Source organism: Bombina bombina, chromosome 3 (assembly GCF_027579735.1).
Source record: "Bombina bombina isolate aBomBom1 chromosome 3, aBomBom1.pri, whole genome shotgun sequence".
NCBI lineage: Eukaryota > Metazoa > Chordata > Amphibia > Anura > Bombinatoridae > Bombina > Bombina bombina.
The window spans coordinates 808713433-808738622 of NC_069501.1; the positions used below are offsets into that span (position 1 = coordinate 808713433).

General features: G+C 41.3%; 2 protein-coding genes across 2 annotated transcripts in view; one reads left to right on the plus strand and one right to left on the minus strand.

Moving 5' to 3' along the window:
- LOC128652530 (cohesin subunit SA-2) overlaps positions 1-25190 on the plus strand; it is an 851571-nt gene that overhangs the window by 387039 nt on the left and 439342 nt on the right. Inside the window, exons 15-16 of the mRNA XM_053705464.1 lie at positions 16793-16885; positions 17360-17510. Of these exons, the coding sequence (XP_053561439.1) occupies positions 16793-16885; positions 17360-17510 (244 nt within the window). The remainder of the gene's footprint in view (positions 1-16792; positions 16886-17359; positions 17511-25190) is intronic.
- On the minus strand, positions 5475-5974 carry LOC128654075 (40S ribosomal protein S17-like). The gene has a single exon (XM_053707747.1). The coding sequence runs from the start codon at positions 5942-5944 to the stop codon at positions 5537-5539; it is 408 nt and encodes a 135-aa protein (XP_053563722.1). The 5' UTR covers positions 5945-5974; the 3' UTR covers positions 5475-5536.

Genomic DNA, 25190 nt, shown 5'->3' on the forward strand with positions numbered 1-25190 from the left:
TGATCACTCTGGGGTGAGAACAGAGTGCGCTGATAATACTAGGGCCATGTCTGATACTGCGTCACAGCTTGCAGAGCATGAGGACGGAGAGCTTCATTCTGTGGGTGACGGTTCTGATCCAAACAGATTGGATTCAGATATTTCAAATTTTAAATTTAAATTGGAGAACCTCCGTGTATTACTAGGGGAGGTTTTAGCGGCTCTTAATGATTGTAACACTGTTGCAATACCAGAGAAATTGTGTAGGTTGGATAAATACTTTGCGGTACCGGCGAGTACTGACGTTTTTCCTATACCTAAGAGACTAACTGAAATTGTTACTAAGGAGTGGGATAGACCCGGTGTGCCGTTCTCACCCCCTCCAATATTTAGAAAGATGTTTCCAATAGACGCCACCACACGGGACTTATGGCAAACGGTCCCTAAGGTGGAGGGAGCAGTTTCTACTTTAGCTAAGCGTACCACTATCCCGGTGGAGGATAGCTGTGCTTTTTCAGATCCAATGGATAAAAAATTAGAGGGTTACCTTAAGAAAATGTTTGTTCAACAAGGTTTTATATTGCAACCCCTTGCATGCATCGCGCCGATTACGGCTGCGGCAGCATTTTGGATTGAGTCTCTGGAAGAGAACCTTAGTTCAGCTACGCTGGACGACATTACGGACAGGCTTAGAGTCCTTAAACTAGCTAATTCATTCATTTCGGAGGCCGTAGTACATTTAACCAAACTTACGGCTAAGAACTCAGGATTCGCCATTCAGGCACGTAGGGCGCTGTGGCTAAAATCCTGGTCAGCTGATGTAACTTCTAAGTCCAAATTACTTAATATACCTTTCAAGGGGCAAACTTTATTTGGGCCCGGTTTGAAAGAAATTATCGCTGACATTACAGGAGGTAAGGGCCACGCCCTGCCTCAAGACAAAGCCAAGGCTAAGGCTAGACAGTCTAATTTTCGTCCCTTTCGGAATTTCAAAGCAGGAGCAACACCAACTTCCACTGCACCAAAACAGGAAGGAGCTGTTGCTCGTTACAGACAAGGCTGGAAACCTAACCAGTCCTGGAACAAGGGCAAGCAGACCAGGAAACCTGCTGCTGCCCCAAAGACAGCATGAACCGAGGGCCCCCGATCCGGGACCGGATCTAGTGGGGGGCAGACTCTCTCTCTTCGCCCAGGCTTGGGCAAGAGATATTCAGGATCCCTGGGCGCTAGAGATCATATCTCAGGGATACCTCCTAGACTTCAAATTCTCTCCCCCAAGAGGGAGATTTCATCTGTCAAGGTTGTCAACAAACCAGATAAAGAAAGAAGCGTTTCTACGCTGTGTACAAGATCTGTTATTAATGGGAGTGATCCATCCGGTTCCGCGGTCGGAACAAGGACAAGGGTTTTACTCAAACCTGTTTGTGGTTCCCAAAAAAGAGGGAACTTTCAGGCCAATCTTGGATTTAAAGATCCTAAACAAATTCCTAAGAGTTCCATCGTTCAAAATGGAAACTATTCGGACAATCTTACCCATGATTCAAAAGGGTCAGTACATGACCACAGTGGACTTAAAGGATGCTTACCTTCACATACCGATTCACAAAGATCATTACCGGTATCTAAGGTTTGCCTTCTTAGACAGGCATTACCAGTTTGTAGCTCTTCCATTCGGATTGGCTACGGCTCCAAGAATCTTCACAAAGGTTCTGGGTGCCCTTCTGGCGGTACTAAGACCGCGAGGAATTTCGGTAGCTCCGTACCTAGACGACATTCTGATACAAGCTTCAAGCTTTCAAACTGCCAAGTCTCATACAGAGTTAGTTCTGGCATTTCTAAGGTCGCATGGATGGAAAGTGAACGAAAAGAAAAGTTCTCTCTTTCCTCTCACAAGAGTTCCATTCTTGGGGACTCTTATAGATTCTGTAGAAATGAAGATTTATCTGACAGAAGACAGATTAACAAAGCTTCTAAATGCATGCCGTGTCCTTCATTCCATTCAACTCCCGTCAGTAGCTCAATGCATGGAGGTGATCGGCTTAATGGTAGCAGCAATGGACATAGTACCCTTTGCACGTCTACATCTCAGACCGCTGCAATTGTGCATGCTGAGTCAGTGGAATGGGGATTACTCAGACTTGTCCCCTACTCTGAATCTGGATCAAGAGACCAGAAACTCTCTTCTATGGTGGCTTTCTCGGCCACATCTGTCCAGGGGGATGCCATTCAGCAGGCCGGACTGGACAATTGTAACAACAGACGCCAGCCTACTAGGTTGGGGCGCTGTCTGGAATTCTCTGAAGGCTCAGGGACAATGGAATCAGGAGGAAAGTCTCCTGCCAATAAACATTCTGGAATTGAGAGCAGTTCTCAATGCCCTTCTGGCTTGGCCCCAGTTAAAAACTCGGGGGTTCATCAGGTTTCAGTCGGACAACATCACGACTGTAGCTTACATCAACCATCAAGGAGGGACAAGAAGCTCCCTAGCAATGAGGGAAGTATCAAACATAATTCGCTGGGCAGAGTCTCACTCTTGCCACCTGTCAGCAATCCACATCCCGGGAGTGGAGAACTGGGAGGCGGATTTCTTGAGTCGCCAGACTTTTCATCCGGGGGAGTGGGAACTTCATCCGGAGGTCTTTGCCCAAATACTTCGACGTTGGGGCAAACCAGAGATAGATCTCATGGCGTCTCGCCAGAACGCCAAACTTCCTCGCTACGGGTCCAGATCCAGGGATCCGGGAGCGGTTCTGATAGATGCTTTGACAGCACCTTGGAACTTCGGGATGGCTTATGTGTTTCCACCCTTCCCGCTGCTTCCTCGATTGATTGCCAAAATCAAACAGGAGAGAGCATCAGTGATTCTAATAGCGCCTGCATGGCCACGCAGGACTTGGTATGCAGATCTAGTGGACATGTCATCCTGTCCGCCTTGGTCTCTACCTCTAAGACAGGACCTTCTGATACAGGGTCCATTCAAACATCAAAATCTAACTTCTCTGAAGCTGACTGCTTGGAAATTGAACGCTTGATTTTATCAAAACGTGGTTTTTCTGAGTCGGTTATTGATACCCTGATACAGGCTAGGAAGCCTGTTACCAGAAGGATTTACCACAAGATATGGCGTAAATACCTATACTGGTGCGAATCCAAAGGTTACTCCTGGAGTAAGGTTAGGATTCCTAGGATATTGTCTTTTCTACAAGAAGGTTTAGAAAAGGGTTTATCGGCTAGCTCATTAAGGGGACAGATCTCAGCTCTGTCCATCTTGTTACACAGGCGTCTGTCAGAAAACTCAGACGTCCAGGCCTTTTGTCAGGCTTTAGCTAGGATCAAGCCTGTGTTTAAAACTGTTGCTCCGCCATGGAGTTTAAACCTTGTTCTTAACGTTCTACAAGGAGTTCCGTTTGAACCCCTTCATTCCATTGATATAAAGTTGTTATCTTGGAAAGTGTTATTTTTAATGGCTATTTCTTCGGCTCGGAGAGTCTCTGAGTTATCAGCTTTACATTGTGATTCTCCTTATTTGATTTTTCATTCAGATAAGGTAGTTCTGCGTACAAAACCTGGGTTCTTACCTAAGGTAGTCACTAACAGGAACATCAATCAAGAGATCGTGGTGCCTTCCCTGTGCCCGAATCCTTCTTCAAAGAAGGAACGTCTTCTACACAATCTGGATGTAGTTCGTGCCCTCAAGTTCTACTTGCAGGCAACTAAGGATTTTCGACAAACGTCTTCCCTGTTTGTCGTGTACTCTGGTCAGAGGAGAGGTCATAAGGCTTCGGCTACCTCTCTCTCCTTCTGGCTTCGTAGCATAATTCGTTTAGCCTATGAGACTGCTGGACAGCAGCCTCCTGAAAGAATTACAGCTCATTCTACTAGAGCTGTGGCTTCCACTTGGGCCTTTAAGAATGAGGCCTCTGTTGAACAGATTTGCAAGGCTGCAACTTGGTCTTCGCTTCATACTTTTTCCAAATTTTACAAATTTGACACTTTTGCTTCCTCGGAGGCTATTTTTGGGAGAAAGGTTCTTCAGGCAGTGGTTCCTTCTGTATAATGAGCCTGCCTATCCCTCCCGTCATCCGTGTACTTTTGCTTTGGTATTGGTATCCCAGAAGTAATGATGACCCGTGGACTGATCACACATAACAGAAGAAAACATAATTTATGCTTACCTGATAAATTCCTTTCTTCTGTTGTGTGATCAGTCCACGGCCCGCCCTGTTTTTTAAGGCAGGTAGATATCTTTTAAATTATACTCCAGTCACCACTTCACCCTTGGTTTCTCCTTTCTCGTTGATTCTTGGTCGAATGACTGGGAGTGACGTAGAGGGGAGGAGCTATATGCAGCTCTGCTGGGTGAATCCTCTTGCATTTCCTGTTGGGGAGGAGTTATATCCCAGAAGTAATGATGACCCGTGGACTGATCACACAACAGAAGAAAGGAATTTATCAGGTAAGCATAAATTATGTTTTCCTTCGGGCTGATGAGAGTCCATAGACCCCGCATTATTTTTGTATATGGGTGACAGTTCTCATTTGCACCTCGTAACCCTGCTTTCTGTTTTTCCTACCTTTTATTTTCTGTCTCACTCCTCTGCTCAGCTATATGTAAACTGGAGAGGGAGAGGAGGTAGGAGGGGCTAAAGCTCTGTGAGAGTTCTTGACCTCCTTCTGATAGGCTCCTTATGAAAGAATACATAATATATGCTTACCTGATAAATTTACGAGACCCGCCCATTTCCATTAATTTATTTAAATGTTTTCTGGCTGCACCTCTTTTCCCCTGCTTTATCCTTTCCTAGGTAAGACTAGCATATCACCAGAGGGATGGGAGGGATTAAGTTATCTTGAAGTTTTGAGAATCCTATTAGTAATGGCTCGTGGACTCTCACCACAAAATAAATTAATTTATCAGGTAAGCATAAGTTATGTTTTTAAACAGTGAAGAGGAATTATTTCAAATAGGATCACTGGCATTGCAATAAAATTTTAAATGTGGCTCCATTTTTTTTTTAATTTTAATAAAGGTTAAGCTTTATAAATATTTTTCACTTCATCTAGTATTTTGTATACTGTTTATGTTTGTTATAGCAACTGAGTGCAAGAAAGTGTGTACTTTTTTGAATAGTATACTGAAATATTGGAAAGATGGACATTTATTAGGTTTAACAGTTTGTGGTAAGAAAACACCAAATTGCTTAGATATAAATACAGCTAGCTGTTTTTCCAACACCTTGTCATTAATAAAATGGACATTTATATACATTTACTTTCTAGCCATATTCTGCCTCCTGATTCTTTTACCAGAGAGACATCATATTGCAAGCTTTTAATCTTAGCCAAGCCATAACAATAAACTGTGCATTTGGCTTATTTGCAAGCTCATTCTTTACTAAAGCCAACATTTAGCTGACTACCCAGTGTCAAAGCAATTGAAGGATAAAACATTGCATCCAACATGCAAGTGCATTTTTTTAAGGTTTAACTCCATATTTTTTTTTTATTTTTTTTTTGGTTTTCCCCAAGTTTATTGGAAAGATTATAGTACAAACATCTAAATGCCACCCCTTGGTGTTTTGAAGTTCATCCCCACTGTGGGCTGAGTGACTTGCAGGTTGGACAGACCGCCGAAGTCCAGCAACTTCAGCATTTCCTTAGTGTCAGGATCAACCTCAATAATCTCCTGATCCAGGGCAGATACCTCAGGGACATAGTTATCCCTCCTTTCTCTCTCCTCCTCCTGAAGTTTGATGGAGATACCTCTGACAGGCCCTCTCTGGATTCGTTTCATCAGATGTGTGACATATCCAGCAATCTTGTTTCGTAATTTCTTGCTTGGGATGATTGCGATTTCCTCACATACTCTCTTGTTTGTGTGGAAGTCGCTGCTCAGCCGGGTGTAGTACTTTTCAATAATGACCCGAGCGGCCTTTTTCACGGTTTTTGTCCTGACACGTCCCATGTTGGACCGAGCTGGTAGAAGAGGGCAAAGGATGCCGGGAGCGAGGCTATAAAGAGGCAGAAGAGACAACACATTGCAGTCTAACTCCTTATTTTTTAATATTATGCGTGAAAGCCCCAGAATTATCAGTAGGCATATGTGTAGATAATCAAGCTGTGCCTACCTTAATAAATGCACCGAAAGCCTGAACAGATCCATTGAGCAGCAGGTACGTACTGCTATAATTGCTGGGATGTGTAATTGTTTATCCTGCTTAATAAATTCTTACCCGTTATACTTCACTTTTGGGAAATTTGAAGTTAAAGGGACAGTCTACTCCAGAATTGTTGTTGTTTAAAAAGATAGATAATCCCTTTATTACCCATTCCCCAGTTTTGCATAACCAACACAGTTACAGTAATATATGTTTTACCTCTGTGATTACCTTGTATATAAGCCTCTGCAGACTGCCCCTTATTTCAGTTCTTTTGACAGACTTGCATTTTAGCCAGTCAGTGCTCACTCATAAATAACTCCACAGGAGTGAGCACTATATTATCTATATTGCACACAAGAACTAGCTCTTTCTAGCTGTGAAAATTGTGGCCATTAAAGGGACACTGAACCCAATTTTTTTCTTTCATGATTCAGATAGAGATTTCCATTTTAAGCAACTTTCTAATTTACTCCTATTATCAATTTTTCTTTGTTCTCTTGCTATTTTTATTTGAAAAAGAAGGCATCTAAGCTAAGGAGCCAGCCAATTTTTGGTTCAGACCCTGGACAGCACTTGTTTATTGGTGGGTGAATTTTTCCACCAATCAGCAAAAACAACCCAGGTTGTTCACCAAAAATGGTCTGGCATCTAAACCTACATTCTTGCTTTTCAAATGAAGATACATAGAGAATGAAGAAAATTTGATAATAGTAGTAAATTAGAAAGTTGCTTAAAATTGCATGCTCTATCTAAATAAATAACAAAAGAAAAAATTTGGGTTCGGTGTCCCTTTAAGGGCTTAGAAATTAGCATTTGAGGCTTTCAACAAAGAATACCAAAGAACAAAGTAAATTTGATGATTAAAGTAAATTGGAAAGTTGTTTAAAATTGCCCTATCTGAACCATGAAAGTTAAATTTTAACTAGACTGTCCCTTTATTCTGAGGGTTCTAGTGTTAAACCATTTTTCAGAGGTAGAAAGCTGAGATATCTCTTCTGTGAGGACCAAAGTCTCTTTATTCAAGTTAATAAACAATGCCACGTCTGAAACATCAAATTATGTATAATATTTGCTAAACTGTCTCAACACATATTGGAGACAGTGTGCATTAGTAGTAAACAGGTGAGCTATGCATTCAGCATGTTGCTTCTTGTCAGCCCACATAGTATTAGAGTATGAAACACAGGATTAGTGGAAGCTTTAGCAGATTCAGAGTTTCCACTTGTGGGTGTTTACAAGCATGTTTATAAATTAGAAGTAACGCTAAAAATATTGTTTTTTCATCATTTATATTAATATTAATAACACAAGATTTACCTCTTAGACATGGCATGTACCTCTTTCTGGGCTTTATTGGTCATCTATGAAAAACCCTTTTATGTAAGGGGTAAAATCCAGAGCTCCCTAAAATGTATTGGAAATAAACGGCTAGAGTTTTGCGTTGTGAGCGGCTCGGTGCTAACTTGCAAGTTATTTCCACCGCTCACATCCCTATTACGCTGCTATTACAGGTTTGCAAAAACCCGGCGTTAGCAGGCAATATGGCAGCGTTAAGCTCCATACCGCACTCAAATACCAGCGCTGCTTTGAGCAGGTTTTACGTGCTCGTGCACGATTTCCCCATAGACATCAATGGGGAGAGCCGGCTAAAAAAAAAGCCTAACACCTGCAATAAAGGAGTGTAAAGCTCCATAACGCAGCCCCATTGATTCATATGGGGAAAAAAAAATTATGTTTACACCTAACACCCTAACATAAACTCTGAGTCTAAACATCCCTAATCTGCCGCCCCCGACATCGCCACTACCTACCTACACTTATTAACCCCTAATCTGCCGTCCCCGACATCGCCGCCGCCACCTACCTACACTTATTAACCCCTAATCTGCCGCCCCAACGTCGCCGCCACTATACTAAAGTTATTAACCCCTAAACCTAACCCTAAGTCTAACCCTAACGTAACCCTAACACCACTAACGTTAACATAATTAAAATAAATCTAAATAAAAATTACTATTAATACCTAAATAATTCCTATTTAAAACTAAATACTTACCTATAAAATAAACCCTAAGATAGCTACAATATAACTAATAGTTACATTGTAGCTATCTTAGGTTTTATTTTTATTTCACAGCTAAGTTTGTATTTATTTTAACTAGGTAGACTAGTTAGTAAATAGTTATTAACTATTTACTAACTACCTAGTTAAAATAAATACAAATTTACCTGTAAAATAAAACCTAACCTGTCTTACACTAACACCTAACATTACACTACAATTAAATAAATTACATTAATTAAATACAATTAACTACATTTCCAAAAATAATAAACACTAAATTACACAAAATAAAAAATAAATTATCAAATATTTAAACTAATTACACCTAATCTAATAGCCCTATCAAAATAAAAAAGCCCCCCAAAATAAAAAAAATCCTAGCCTAAACTAAACTGCCAATAGCCCTTAAAAGGGCCTTTTGCGGGGCATTGCCCCAAAGAAATCAGCTCTTTTACCTGTAAAAAAAATATACAAACAACCCCCCAACAGTAAAACCCACCACCCACACAACCAAACCCCCAAATAAAATCCTATCTAAAAAATCCTAAGCTCCCCATTGCCCTGAAAAGGGCATTTGGATGGGTATTGCCCTTAAAAGGGCATTTAGCTCTTTTTCAGCCCAAACCCTAATCTAAAAATAAAACCCACCCAATAAACCCTTAAAAAAACCTAACACTAACCCCCGAAGATCCACTTACAGTTTTTGAAGACCGGACATCCATCCTCAACGAAGCCAGGAGAAGTCTTCATCCAAGCGTGCAGAAGTCCTCAACGAAGCCGGGAGAAGTCTTCATCCAAGCGGCAAGAAGTGGTCCTCCATGCGGGCAGAAGTCTTCATCCAGACGGCATCTTCTATCTTCATCCTTCCGACGCGGAGCGGCTCCATCTTTAAGACATCCGGCGCGGAGCATCCTCTTCTTTCGAATCCTCTTGAAGAATGAAGGTTCTTTTAAATGACGTCATCCAAGATGGCGTCCCTTGAATTCCGATTGGCTTATAGAATTCTATCAGCCAATCGGAATTAAAGGTGAAAAAATCCTATTGGCTAATGCAATCAGCCAATAGGATTGAGCTTCAATCCTATTGGCTGATCCATGTGTTTAATGCTACTTTTTTTTTAGTCCTAACCCTTATGAAAGGTCTTTGATCGCAGAAGAGTGCAAATTTAGTGGACACAATATTTTAATATAGCTCGCCACTTGTAATCTAGACCAATGTAAGGAGTTTATAAAATGCCCCTGCACAAATCATTCCAGTCAACAATCAATTTAGCCAAAGCTATACTTTCAAATTAGTTTGTGAACTTTTTTGTTTCTGCAGATAGTAAGGCCATTAGGTAGAGAGGAAGGTGTTAAGATAAAGGCTTGAATGTGATGCCTGCAGATTAGGAATGGTATGTTAGTACGGTCAAAGTCAAAAGAGTAGTATAAAATAACACGGTCAGTTGCATGAACACTGCTGAGGGTCCAGAGAAGGTTAGTTAAAGGGATACTAAATCCAAGTTTTTCTTTCATGATTCTGATAGAGAATGCAATTTTTAGCAACTTTCTAATTTACTCCTATGATTATTTTTTCTTCGTTCTCTTGCTATCTTTATTTGAGAAATCAGAAATGTAAGGTTATGAGCCAGCCTATTTTTGGTTTAGAACCTGGGTAGCGCTTGCTGTTTGGTTGCTACATTTAGCCACCAATCAGCAAGAGCTACCCAGGTGTTGAACCAAAAATGGGCCGGATCTTAAGCTAACATTCCTGCTTAGAAATATGTGTTAGATTATTATCATCATCTTAGATCATGCTTAGAATGCTGGATCCTTTTTATTTACATTTATTAGCAAAACATCACTATGAGGCCAATTCATCAAATGTCTGTCAGACCTGATCCGGGTCAGACAGACATCGCTGAATGAGAAGAGCAATACGCTCTCCGTGTTCAGCATTGCACCAGCAGCTCTTGTGAGCTGCTGGGGCAACGCCGCCCCCTGCAGACTAGTGGCCAATCAGCCGCCAGCAGGGGGTGTCAATCAAACCGATCGTACTCGATCGGGTTGAATTCCGGCGATGTCTGTCCGCCTGCTCAGAGTAGGCGGACAGGGTTATGGAGCAGCGTTCTTTAGACCGCTGCTTCATAACACAGGGCCTCAAGCTCCATTTGGAGCTTGATAGATAGGCCCCTATGTATTGAATAAAAAATTGTATAGTTGTTTTTATGAGTTTTATGATTTTAAATCAGCTCCAAAAAATGAAACAAAAAAGAGAAAAAGGCTTAGTTGCACACTTAAAGGGACAGTCTAATCAACATTAAACTTTCATGATTCAGATAGGGCATGCAATTCTAAACAACTTTCCAATTTTCTTTTATCATCAAATTTGCTTTTTTCTCTTGTTATTCTTTATTGAAAGCTAAACCTAGATAGGCTCAAGCTATTTTTTTACAGCTAGACATTGCTAGTTCATGTGTGACATAGGGATAAGATGGTGCTCACTCCTACGGATTTACCTAGGAGACAGCACTGATTGGCTAAAATGCAAGTATGCCAAAAAAACTGAGATAAGGTGGCAGTCTGCAGAGGCTTAGATACAAGGTAATCACTGAGGTAAAAAGTGTATTAATATAACTGTGTTGGTTATGCAAAACTGGGGAATGGGTAACAAAAGGGATTATCTATATTTTTAAACAATACAAATTCTGGAGTAGACTGTGCCTTTAAGCTTACAACTTCTTAATTGCTTGTCACTCTTTTACTTTTTCAATATTTTGAATCTTCACCCCTTTTAACCAATATGTTTTGTAAATTTGCTACAGTGCTGATTCTTAATAGTTTTTGTTATTACATCAGTTCTTGAAAGGTTCAGACACTCCATCATTGTTGTGAGTAATGCACAGATTGTATTAGCTTTTTGGCAATTATCTATTAAAAAGAGACATGATATCTGTATTTCCATCTTTATACTTGGAGAGTCCACGGCTACATTCATTACTTGTGGGAATACAGAACCTGGCCACCAGGAGGAGGCAAAGACACCCCAGCCAAAGGCTTAAATACCTTCCCCACTCCCCTCATCCCCCAGTCATTCTTTGCCTTTCGTCACAGGAGGATGGCAGAGAAGTGTCAGAAGATTCGGAGTAGTCTCTTATGAAGGGTAGTACTCTTCGGAATGAGACTGGAGTTTTAAGTAGTCTTGTCAGCCTCTCAGTGAGAGCATTGACGAATGTTAGGGTCTGGAGATGCAGGGAGAGTCTTTCTGCAAACCCATCAAGACTCGTATTAACAGCTCTTTAAGCAATAAGTGTTGACGAGTTTCACTGCCTGCTTTTTATCACTTAACACTGTCAAACTTGAGAGGCCGTGTTCCTGTTCCACGGCGTAGATTCTGGTATGATCGTTTCATTTTTTATATCTGTAGTGATAACCAAGAAGACAGGGTCACAGTGTGACTCATTTTATCTGTATAGAACCAAGGGTTAATATCTCCGGAAGGTGATTATTGAACAGGGGGGATTTATACATGAGTAGTTTATTGTGTTTTTGCTGCGAAATGTGTTAGTTGTGGCTCTGGCAATGTGTGAACAGTCAGGTTCTTCCTTCATTTTGATTACTGTGAAGCCTGTTTAGTCTGGCGTGCTTTTTCTCGGCTGCAGGGGCGGTCCTGCATGGCACTCTATGTGACCGGGTGTCGCCTCATTCTCTTCGTTTTCCTGACCGTCGGTTGCAGGAGACGAAAGCGGTTTCTCTGTGGGCCTGTGTCATAGGAGGAGGTGAGTGCCCCGGCCATTGGGGTATATAGGTGCCATTTATTTTCTCTATAGTCCATATTAAAGGCACAAGCTATGGAGGACTCTGATGCATTAGAGGGTACTCCCTCTTTGCCTAAATCTAATGCCTGTGTTTATTGTGAGAAGGCTACGGTATATCCGCCTGCTCAACTATGTTCCACATGTCTTGATAAAATAGTGATATCTAAAAAGAACAAGATGTTTAGTACCAGAGCCGTCCACCTCTGAGGGGTCTCCGTCCCGCGAGGTGCCTTCCCTGCACTACTAATCCTCCTGCGGGAGGGGCCCTGCGGCCACCAGATTTTGCTGATCAGTTGCAATCGGCGGTGTCTGAGGCCTTCAGTGCTTTATCTCGCACTGCTAAGCACAAGCAAAAGGCTCATCCTCTCTGTTGGATGTATCTGAGACTAGATTATCCGCTGATGCAGAGGACTCAGATACCTTGGAGGACTCTTTCTCTGGGTCGGAATCTGCGGCCTCTAAGCCTTTTATTCCTAAGCTTGATAAAGTCTATGAGGACAGGGTGGTGCCCCAGACTTTCCCGGTTCCCGTAAAGATGGCGAATATTATAAAGAACGTATGGGAGAAACCTGATTCATCTTTCTCCCCTTCTTTTTCATTTAAGAAATTGTTCCCGGTTCCTGATTCTCAGCTAGAATTGGGGGGATCTTTCCCTAAGGTGGATGGAGCTATCTCCACGCTCGCTAAGCGCACCACTATCCCACCCGAGGATAGTTCTTTGTTTAAGGAACCCATGTATAAGAAATAAGAGACCCTGTTAGTTAAGATGTTTAAGCACATGAGGTTTGTATTTCAGCCAGCAGCGGCGGTCACTGCGGTGGCAGGAGCCTCTACCTATTGGTGTGATTCTCTGTCAGAGATGATCGAGGTGGAGACTCCCCTCGATGAGATACAGGAAAGAATTAAGACCCTGAGGGTAGATAATTTGTTTATCTGTGATGCAAATATGCAGATTATTTGCTTGAATGCCAAGACATCAGGCTTATCTGTTCTGGCCCGGTGGGCCCTGTGGTTGAAGTCATGGTCTGCAGACATGACGTCCAAATCTAGATTACTTTCCCTTCCATTTAAGGGAAAGGTTATTTTCGGTCCAGGCCTGGACTCTATCATATCCACGGTCACGGGCACGGGCAAGGGTGCCTTTCTACCGCAGGATAAGAGGAATAAACCTAAGGGTCCTTATTTTTGTCCCTTCCGTTCAGACAAGTCCCAACGACAGCATCCTGCCGCGAAGCCCGAGCAGTCCAAGGGATCTTTGAAACCATCTCAGTCTTGGAATAATGCCAAGCAGAGCAAGAAGCCTGCTGAAACAAAATTGACATGAAGGAGCAGCTCCCGATCCGTCTCTGGATCTCGTAGGGGGCAGACTATCTCTTTTTGCTGAAGTTTGGTCGAGAGACGTGCAGGATCCTAGGGTTATGGAGGTTATTGCCCAGGGTTACAGGATAGGTTTCAAAACTCACCCTCTCAGGGGCAGATTCCTCTTGTCAAATCTATCGTCAAGACCAGAGAAACAGGATGCCTTCCTAGAGTGGGTGAGGGATCTCTCCTCTCTAGGAGTAATTGTACCGCTACCTCTAGCAAAATGAGGTCTAGGGTACTATTCAAACCTTTTCGTGGTCCCAAAGAAGAAGGGCACATTTCGCCCGATTCTAGACCTAAAGTGTTTAAACAAGTTTCTGTCGGTCCCATCGTTCAAGATGGAGACGATAACGTCTATTCTGCCCTTAGTTCAAGAGGGTCAGTTCATGATTACGATAGACTTGAAGGACGCTTACCTTCATGTGCCAATCATCCGGCTGGCAGAGGACAATTCAAGAGCTCTTCTACTTCTTCAATCTCATGGATGGAAGATAAACTCAGGAAAGAGTTCTCTGGTTCCCAGTACCAGAGTGGAGTTCCTGGGCATGATAATATACTCCATATCCATGAAGATATTCCTGACAGACCAGAGACGTTGCAAAATTGCCTCCAGCTGTCTTGCCCTTCAGACCTCCTCAAGTCCATCTGTGGCCTGGTGTATGGAGGTGACTGGGCTCCTGCTATCCACTATAGATGTCATTCCATTTGCCAGGTTCCATCTACGACCTCTTCAGTTGTGCATGCTGAGGCAATGGAACAGTGATCACTCAGATCTATCCCAACAGATCTATCTGGACATCTGGGCGAGGGAATCCCTCTCCTGGTGACTCCATCCAGATCAGTTGTCCCAGGGGACATCCTTCCTGAGACCATCCTGGGAGATTGTGACTTCGGACACGAGCCTCTCAGTATGGGGAGCTGTTTGGGGTGCCAGGAAGGCACAGGGCAGGTGGAATCAGGAGGAGTCGCTTCTTTCGATCAACGTCATGGAACTTCGAGCGATCTTCAACGCTCTGAGGGCTTGGTCCCTCCTGGGTTCGTCCCAGTTCATCAAATTCCAGTCAGACAACATTAACTCGGTGGCTTACATCAACTGTCAGGGGGGAACAAGAAGCTCCCTAAACATGAGGGAAGTATCTCGGGTTCTGGAGTAGGCAGAGGCCCACAACTGCTCACTGTCACCGATCCACATCCCCGGTGTGGACAACTGGGAAGCGGATTTTCTCAGCAGACAATCGTTTCATCTGGGGGAATGGTCTCTTGACCCCAAAGTGTTTGCGGAGATTTGCAACAGATGGGGGAGTCTGGAGATAGATCTCATGGCGTCCATACTCAACTTCAAGCTACCCAGATACGGGTTGCGGTCCAGGGATTCCTAGGCAGGCAGAACTGATAGATGCCTTAGCAGTGCCTTGGGGATTCAACCTAATCTACATATTTCCACCGTTACTACTTCTACCTTGAGTAGTGGACCGCATCAAGCAGGAGCAAGCATCAACTATTTTGATTGCTCCGTTGTGGTGTGGAGGATGTGGTTTGCGGATCTGGTGGGGATGTCATTGTCTTCTCTATGGAGGTTGCCCTGTCGCAGGGTTCTGCTGGTACAGGGCCCCTTTGTGCATTGAAATCTAGATTCTCTGAGGCTGACTGCATGGAGATTGAACGCTTAGTCTTAGCCAGGAGAGGGTTTTCTGAGAGTGTAATTGATTCTCTCATTTAAGCCAGGAAGCCGGTCACCCGACGCATCTATCATAAGGTGTGGAGGACCTACTTACTCTTGTGTGAGTCTCGTGGTTATTCCTGGCATAAGGTCAGGGTATCCAGGATACTTTCCTTCCTCCCGGACGGCTTGGAGAAGGAACTTGCCGCAAGTTCCTTAAAGGGACAGATTTCGGCTCTATCAGTGTTGTTACACAAGATGCTCGATGAGCTTCCTGATATACAGTTTTTTGTTCAGGCTCTATCCAGGATCAGGCATGTATTTAGACATTCTGCTCCTCCTTGGAGTTTGAATCTTGTTCTTAGGGTTTTGCAGAGGGCTCCGTTTGAGCCTATGCATTCTCTTGATATTAAGCTACTATCTTGGAAGGTTCTTTTTCTACTGGCTATTGCTTCGGCACGCAGAGTCTCTGAGTTGACGGCCTTGCAATGTGAGCCTCCTTACCTGGTTTTTCATGCCGATAAGGCTGTCCTTTATGGTTACTATAACTTGGATGTGGTTCGAGCTTTGAAATTTTATCTTCAGGCTACAAAAGATTTCAGACAGACTTCAACATTGTTTGTTGTCTATTCGGGGAAGCACAAAGGGCAGAAGGCTTCTTCCACTTCCCTATCTTTTTGGCTGAGGATCATGATTCTCTTGGCTTATGAGACAGCGGGACATAAGCCTCCTCAGAGAGTTACGGCTCGCTCAACTAGATCTGTGGCTTCTCCTTGGGCCTTCAAGAATGAGGCCTCTATTGAGCAGATTTGTAAGGCGGCTACCTGGTCCTCCTTACATACTTTTACAAAGTTTTACAAATTTGATTTTTTTGCTTCGGCTGAAGCAGCTTTTGGGAGAAAGGTTTTGCAGGCTGTGGTGCCTCTTTTTCACCCTCCAGTTTTCATTCAGTGTCCTCTAGAGCTTGGGTATTTGTTTCCCACAAGTAATGAATGAAGCCGTGGTTTCTCCATAAATTATGCTCACCTGATAATTTCATTTCCATCTGTATGAGGAGAGACAAAGGGCGGACCTAATTTCCTTTTGTTTTTCTTCTGGCACCATTTATACCCTGATATTTCTCCTACAGTTCCTTGTTCCCACGGCAGAACGACTGGGGGATGAGGGTAGTGGGGGAGGTATTTAAGCCTTTGGCTGGGGTGTCTTTGCCTCCTCCTGGTGGCTAGGTTCTGTATTCCCACAAGTAATGAATGAAGCCGTGGACTCTCCTCGTACAGATGGAAATTATCAGGTAAGCATCATTTATGTATACAATGGTTAATCTGGAAACTAGTTATATGTGCACTGAGGCTCTTTAAAGGGACAGTCTACAAAAGAATTGTTATTGTTTTAAAAGATAGATAATCAAATTATTACCCATTCCCCAATTTTGCATAACCAACACAGTTATATTAATATACTTTTTTACCTCTGTGATTACCTTGTATCTAAGCATCTTTTGACAGCCCGCTGATCACATTTTATTTAAAATCTATTGACTTGTATTTAGTACTGTGTTGTGCTAACTCTTAAATAACTTCTCGGGCGTGAACACAATGTTATCTATACGGCCCATATGAACTATCAGTCTCCTGTTGTGAAAAGCAAATACAAAAGCAACAGTTAAACATGCCAGTAGTTTTGTCTCTGAAATCAGAGAATTTTAGAAACTAACAATGGACCAAAAATGACATGAACATCTTTTTAATGTATGCTTGTATTAATTATAGGTGGAGCCAATTTCATTCCAAACACAAGTAACTAGTTTTTGGCAGCTGTGTAGACACTACCTGAGGCACAAGGATCAGTCAATAAGCGAACAGGTATGTATTAAATAAAGTCTAATAGTTATATTCAGCCTTTTGCATTCTCTATGTTCTCTTGTGAGATTTATATTTCAGTCCTTCTAATAATGGCAACAAAATAGATATTTTCCCTAGTGCTATTTTCTATTTCTTTAAATGTCAGATCTTTAAGAGGGTCAAGTATTCGCTATATAATAAACTACAGTGAACGTATTGTACAATTAAATTGTAAACTGAACCTGTAGTGAAATTGAGCTGTAGTGATCGCCTTCTTACAGTATTAATGTGTCTGGTAACCTGAAACTATACCAAAATGTTTATTTCTACAGTGTATTTGGCTTCTTGTATTTTTATTTCCAAATTATCTAGATAAACCACTCATGTAAAAAATCTCAGTAGAGATAAAGCGCTTGTTTTACAGTGGCTTGTCTGTAGAGAGTATGGTAATTCCTCAGTATCCATGGAAATGCTGTTTTTTGTCTCCTTTTTTAGGCATTCCTGTCACTGTGTGACCTACTTTTGCTTTTAAGTCACAATGACAATGTTGGAGGAATACCATGTGATGCAGACTCTACTCTGGAGTCAGAGATGCTTTTATTTATACAGCAGCATGTCTTCCAGAGCGATGATGAGAAAAGCAAAGGTGCTTATTTAAAAATAGTAATTCAGCATACAGATTTGTTGTTTATTATATTTTTTTCTCTATCTGATGGATGTAAAGCAGATTGAGGATTATACAAACATTCAATACTTGTGCCACAATATATTGTTATTCAAACAATTTTAAAGGGATATGAAACACTGCTCCTTTAATAAAAAGAAAAACATATGATGAATCACCGCTCACTTAAAACAACGCTGGTATTACGAGTTTTCTGAATGGCTGCGTTAGCCTCAGAAAAGTGAGCGTTGAGCAAAATTTAGCTCCACATCTCACCTCGATACCAGCGTTGCTTAAGTCAGCGTTGAGCTGGCTGAACGTGCTCGTGCACAATTTCCCCATAGCAAACAATGGGGCTGAGCCTGCTGAAAAAAAAAACCCTAACACCTGCAAAAAAGCAGCGTTCAGCTTCTAACGCAGCCCCATTGTTTCCTATGGGAAAATAAAAAATATGTCTACACCTAACACCCTAACATGAACCCCGAGTCTAAACACCCCTAATCTTACACTTATTAACCCCTAATCTGCTGCCCCCAACATTGTCGCCACCTGCATTATACTATTAAACCCTAATCTGCCACTCCGGACACCGCCGCCACCTACATTATACCTATGAACCCCTAATCTGCTGCCCCTAACATTGCTGACACCTACATTTTATTTATTAACCCCTAATTTGACGCCCCCAACGTCGCCGCCACCTACCTACAATTATTAACCCCTAATCTGCTGCCCCCAAAGTCGCCGCCACTATGCTAAATTTATTAACCCCTAAACCTAAGTCTAACCCTCACCCCCCTTAACTTATCTAATTTAAATAAATCTAAAGAAATTACTATAATTAACTAACGCCTAGATTTAGAGTTTTGGGGCGTGAAGGGGTGCGTTAGCTACGCGTCTTTTTTTTTAGCGCTGCTTCTAAACAACGCTGGTATTTAGAGTTCTCTGAAGGGCTGTGTTAGGCTCCAAAAAGGGAGCGTAAAGGCATATTTACCGCCACTTCAACTCTCAATACCAGCGTTGCTTACGGTAGAGGCTAGCTGGAAAAACGTGCTCGTGCACGATTCCCCCATAGGAAACAATGGGGCAGTTTGGGCTGAAAAAAAAACTAACACCTGCAAAAAAGCAGCGTTAAGCTCCTAACGCAGCCCCATTGTTTCCTATGGGGAAACAGTTTCTAAGTCTGCACCTAACACCCTAACATGAACCCTGAGTCCAAACACCCCTAACCTTACACTTATTAACCCCTAATCTTCCGCCCCCGCTATCGCTGACACCTACATTACACAATTAACCCCTAATCTTCCGCTCCGGACACCGCCACAACCTACATTATCCCTATGTACCCCTAATCTGCTGCCCCTAACATCGCCGACACCTACATAATATTTATTAACCTCTAATCTGCCTTCCCCAACGTTGCCGCTACCTAACTACACTTATTAACCCCTAATCTGCCGACCGGACCTCGACACCACTATAATAAATGTATTAACACCTAAACCGCCGCACTCCCGCCTCGCAAACCCTATAATAAATAGTATTAACCCCTAATCTGCCCTCCCCAACGTCGCCGCCACCTAACTTCAAGTATTAACCCCTAAAACTAAATACTTACCTGTAAAATAAACCCTAATATAGCTACAATATTACGAATAATTATATTGTAGCTATTTTAGGATTTATATTTATTTTACAGGCAACTTTGTATTTATTTTAACTAGGTACAATAGCTATTAAATAGTTATTTATTATTTAATATCTACCTAGTTAAAACACTACACTATCAATAAATAAATTACCTACAATTACATACAATTAAATAAACTAAACTAAATTACAAAAACAAACAAACACTAAATAAAAAAAAAATAAAAAAAGATTACAAGAATATTAGGCTAATTACACCTACTCTAAGCCCCCTAATAAAATAAAAAAGCCCCCCAAAATAATAAAGGTCCCTACCCTATTCTAAATTAAAAAGTAACCAGCTCTTTTACCAGCCCTTAAAAGGGCTTTTTGCGGGGCATGCCCCAAAGTAATCAGCTCTTCTGCCTGTAAAAAAAACACAATACCACCCCCCAACATTACAACCCACCACCCACATACCCCTACCCTAACCCAAACCCCCCTTAAATAAACCTAACACTACCCCCCTGAAGATCTCCCTACCTTGAGTCGTGTTCACCCAGCTGGGCACCGATGAACCAAAAGAGGACATCCGGATCGGCAGAAGTCTTCATCCTATCCGGGCAGAAGAGGACATCCGGACCGGCAGACATCTTCATCCAAGCGGCATCTTCTATCTTCATCCATCCGACGAGGAGCGGCTCCATCTTCAAGACCTCTGGCGCGGAACATCCTTCTTCCCCGACGACTAGATGACGAATGACGGTTCCTTTATATGACGTCATCCAAGATGGCGTCCCTCAAATTCCGATTGGCTGATAGGATTCTATAAGCCAATCAGAATTAAGGTAGGAAAAATCTGATTGGCTGATTAAATCAGCCAATCAGATTCAAGTTCAATCCGATTGGCTGATCCAATCAGCCAATCAGATTGAGCTTGCATTCTATTGGCTGTTCCGATCAGCCAATAGAATGCGAGCTCAATCTGATTGGCTGATTGGATCAGCCAATCAGATTTTTCCTACCTTAATTCCGATTGGCTGAATCCTATCAGCCAATCGGAATTCGAGGGACGCCATCTTGGATGACGTCATTTAAAGGAACCGTCATTCGTCGTCTAGTCGTCGGGGAAGAAGAATGTTCCGCGCCGGAGGTCTTGAAGACGGATTTGATGAAGATAGAAGATGCCGCTTGGATGAAGATGTCTGCCGGTCCGGATGTCCTCTTCTGCTCGGATAGGATGAAGACTTCTGCTGCTCCGGATGTCCTCTTTTGGTCCATCGGTGCCCGGCTGGGTGAACACGACTCAAGGTAGGGAGATCTTCAGGGGGGTAGTGTTAGGTTTATTTAAGGAGGGTTTGGGTTAGAGTAGGGGTATGTGGGTGGTGGGTTGTAATGTTGGGGGGTGGTATTGTTTTCTTTTTTTTACAGGCAAAAGAGAGATAATTACTTTGGGGCATGCCCCACAAAAAGCCCTTTTAAGGGCTGGTAAAAGAGCTGGTTACTTTTTAATTTAGAATAGGGTAGGGAACTTTATTATTTTGGGGGGCTTTTTTATTTTATTAGGGGGCTTAGAGTAGGTGTAATTAGCCTAATATTCTTGTAATCTTTTTTAATGTTTAGTAATTTAGTGTTTTTTTTTTTTTTTTGTAATTTAGTTTAGTTTATTTAAATTTATGTAATTGTAGGTAATTTATTTAATTAATTTATTGATAGTGTAGTGTTAGGTTTAATTGTAACTTAGGTTAGGATTTATTTTACAGGTAATTTTGTAATTATTTTAACTAGGTAGCTATTAAATAGTAAATAACTATTTAATAGCTATTGTACCTAGTTAAAATAAACACAAAGTTGCCTGTAAAATAAAATAAAATCCTAAAATAGCTACAATATAATTATTTGTTATATTGTAGCTATATTAGGGTTTATTTTACAGGTAAGTATTTAGTTTTAAATAGGAATACTTTAGTTAATAAGATTTAATTTATTTCGTTAGATTAAAATTATATTTAATTTAGGGGAGTGTTAGGGTTAGACTTAGCTTTTAGGGGTTAATACATTTATTAGAGTAGCGGCGAGGTTCGGTCGGCAGATTAGGGGTTAATACTTGAAGTTAGGTGGCGGCGACGTTGGGGAGGGCAGATTAGGGGTTAATACTATTTATTATATGGTTTGCGAGGCGGGAGTGCGGCGGTTTAGGGGTTAATACATTTATTATAGTGGCGGCGAGGTCCGGTCAGCAGATTAGGGGTTAATAAGTGTAGTTAGGTGGCGGCGACATTGGGGGGGCAGATTAGGGGTTAATAAATATTATGTAGGTGTTGGCGATGTTAGGGGCAGCAGATTAGGGGTTCATAGGGATAATGTAGGTGGCGGCGGTGTGTGGTCGGCAGATTAGGGGTTAAAAATATTTCTTATAGTGGCGGCGATGTGGGGGGACCTCGGTTTAGGGGTACATAGGTAGTTTATCGGTGTTAGTGTACTTTATAGCACAGTAGTTAAGAGCTTTATAAACCGGCGTTAGCCCAGAAAGCTCTTAACTACTGACTTTTTTTTGCGGCTGGAGTCTTGAGAGGGTCTACTGCTCACTTCAGCCAAGACTCTAAATACCGGCGTTAGGAAGATCCCATTGAAAAGATAGGATACGCAATTACGTAATATACGTAATACGTAAGGGGATCTGCGGTATGGAAAAGTCGCGGCTTGAAAGTGAGCGTTAGACCTTTACCTACACGACTCTAAATACCAGCGGGCGGCCAAAAGCAGCGTTAGGAGCCCTTAACGCTGCTTTTGACGGCTACCGCAGAACTCTAAATCTAGGCGTATTTTATTCCTATTTAAAACTAATACTTACCTATAAAATAAACCCTAATATAGCTACAATATAACTAATAGTTACATTATAGCTATTTTAGAATTTATTTTTATTTTACAGGCAACTTTGTATTTATTTTAACTAGGTAGAATAGTTATTAAATAGTTATTAACTATTTAATAGCTACCTAGCTAAAATAAATACAAATTTACCTGTAAAATAAATCCTAACGTAAGTTACAATTACACCTAACACTAAACTATAATTAAATAAATTACCTAAATTAAATTAAACTAATTACAATTAAATAAACTAAGTTATGGAAAAAAACAACACTAAATTACAGAAAATAAAAAATAACTTACAATTACAACTAATCCCCCTAATAAAATAAAAAAGCCCCCGAAAATAAAAAATGTTTCCCTACCCTATACTAAATTACAAATAGCCCTTAAAAGGGCGTTTTGCGAGGCATTGCCCCAAAGTAATCAGCTCTTTTACCTGTAAAAAAAAAATACAAAATAAAAATAACTTACAATTACAACTAATCCCCCTAATAAAATAAAAAAGCCCCCGAAAATAAAAAATGTTTCCCTACCCTATACTAAATTACAAATAGCCCTTAAAAGGGCGTTTTGCGAGGCATTGCCCCAAAGTAATCAGCTCTTTTACCTGTAAAAAAAAAATACAATACCCCCCCCCAACATTACAACCCACCACCCACACACCCCTACTCTAAAACCCACCCAATCTCCCCTTAAAAAAAACTAACACTAACCCCCTGAAGATCACCCTACCTTGAGCCGTCTTCACCCAGCCGGGCACAAGTGGTCCTCCATACGGCAGAAGTCTTCATCCGATCGGGGCAGAAGAGGTCCTCCAGGCGGCAGAAGGCTTTATCCAGACGGCATCTTCTATCTTCATCCTTCTGGAGCGGAGCGGGTCCATCTTCAATCCAGCCGACGCGGAGCATCCTCTTCAAACGAAGTCCTAACGAAGAATGAAGGTTCCTTTAAATGACGTCAACCAAGATGGCGTCCCTTGAATTCCGATTGGCTGATAGAATCCTATCAGCCAATCGGAATTAAGGTAGGAAAAATCCTATTGTCTGATGTAATCAGCCAATCGGATTGAAGTTCAATCCGATTGACTGATCCACTCAGCCAATAGGATTAACCTTGCATTCTATTGGCTGTTCCAATCAGCCATTAAAAAGATAGGATACGCAATTGACGTAAAAAAGATAGGATACGTAATTGACGTAAGGGGATTTGCGGTAGCCTCGAGTCGCGGGAAGAAAAGTGAGCGGTACACCTGTACCGGCAGGACTCGTAATACCAGCGGGCATTAAAAAGCAGCGTTGGGACCTCTCAACGCTGCTTTTTAAGGCTAATGCAGAACTCGTGATCTAGCCGATTGTGTTAAAAAAACAAACAAACAAAAAAAACCAGCATACAACCTACTTGTTTCCTTGCAAAATGAACACTTAGATATTTTCAATGTATTCACTGCCTATATTGCGATAAGGGACCGAACATGTTAATAAATTTAAGTTCTCCAGTTGTATTCTGTCACAAGAGTTTTGCTGCAAAAGTCCACTACTAAGCATGGGCTAGAAACTGACTTCCTGTTACTTTTCAGTGAATTCTAATGTACATGTTTGCTAGCAACCGCTTTAAGAGAAAGCCAGCTCAAGTTGCTCTAAAAGATCTTTAACCTCAAGCTACTTCCACCCCAAGTTCCCATTCTGATAATATTATTTTCATACAAGAGGATAATAATGACTCTGGCTGTACACATCTATTTTCTCTGTTCAGTTTTTTTTTTGGCCTGTGTCTTGTTCTTTCCAAAATGTATGTTACTGTTCTTTAAATGTTTGGATATGAACTTTTGTGTGCATAGAAATTTGTGAAGTGTTCATATAGCAGTTTTATTTGAACCTTTAGGTTAGTTATAACAGTAGTTAAACTTCTATCTCCAAGTCACCCTGCTTGCTAGGATTCCTTTCCCTGCCTCATTTAAGTGCACTTTATTCATTGCTAACCTGCCTTTTCCTTTTTTCATTTGAAGATCCTTCAAGATGTAGAGGGCCCTGATATGCCTGTATATATCTTTTGATTATATTTCAAATTAAAAAATCCTCTACTAGGATGATGTATGTAAGGCTGATTTATTGCAGTTTGTGATACCTCTACAGTTTGTATGATTTCTGTGGAAATATCTAATAATAAGCTTCAGGTTTCTGACCATGTATTGATCAAACGGTTGTCTTAATCAGATTAAACTTGCTTATTTTGCACTCAGGTTTGATCAGTGTATTTATATGTTAGCCAACAAATTCTAAGACCTTGCAAGTGGACTGGGTTCTCCAATTCTTGCAGATACTGGACATAGTGGTGGTGGCGGCCTTGGTGGCAGACACTTTACATGATGTTCCATGTCACATGGTGAGAGTCTTCCCAGATTTTTACTGAAAAAAATAGGTATATATAGAAAGTCCGTTTTATACACCCTAAATAGGTTCTCTTTTTTATAAGAATAGCAGTATTTTAGGTGGTTGATTTGGAGATCAGATCAAGGTTTAGAGGATGTGTTTTTCTTGGTACTCTTCCTAAAACTATAAATGTTTTATAGCAGTGTTTCTGACCCTACGATTAACAGACGCCTTCTGTATGTATAATGGTGGTGATATATGTCAGATATCAGTTGCTGTTTGTAGTAGGCTTACAATGTGACAAGTTCCAGTTATCATTTAGAAATATATATAAATTAGGGCCTCTTCTGTAGTTTATTTTTTCTAGTGTTGTTTTTCTGCAATTTTCCAAGGTATGGGAATTTCTGCAAAGATATAAAATGACAAGCGATAACTGCAAGGTTGCCAAGTTTTGTCTGGAAACCTTTTGCTTTGTCATATACACAGTGGTAGTCCCTTGGACATGAAAAAGCTGAAACAAAGAAATTAAAATAGGTTGTTGCCAAGTATTACATTACAAAGGAAGCACTGTGTGAATTGCATTATGTGATTGTTATCTACCACTGTTTCCCTTTTTTGTTTTTAACATTTCTGATCAGGTGGATTTTCTTAGTATCAATTAAATTTTTATTCATCCACTGTTAAAAATAGTATTTTAACATTAACCTAGTAATAATGTGCTTTATGTGCCTATTAAACTGATCCATTTATATTCAGGGCATGCAGCTCATCTTTTAAATGGGTG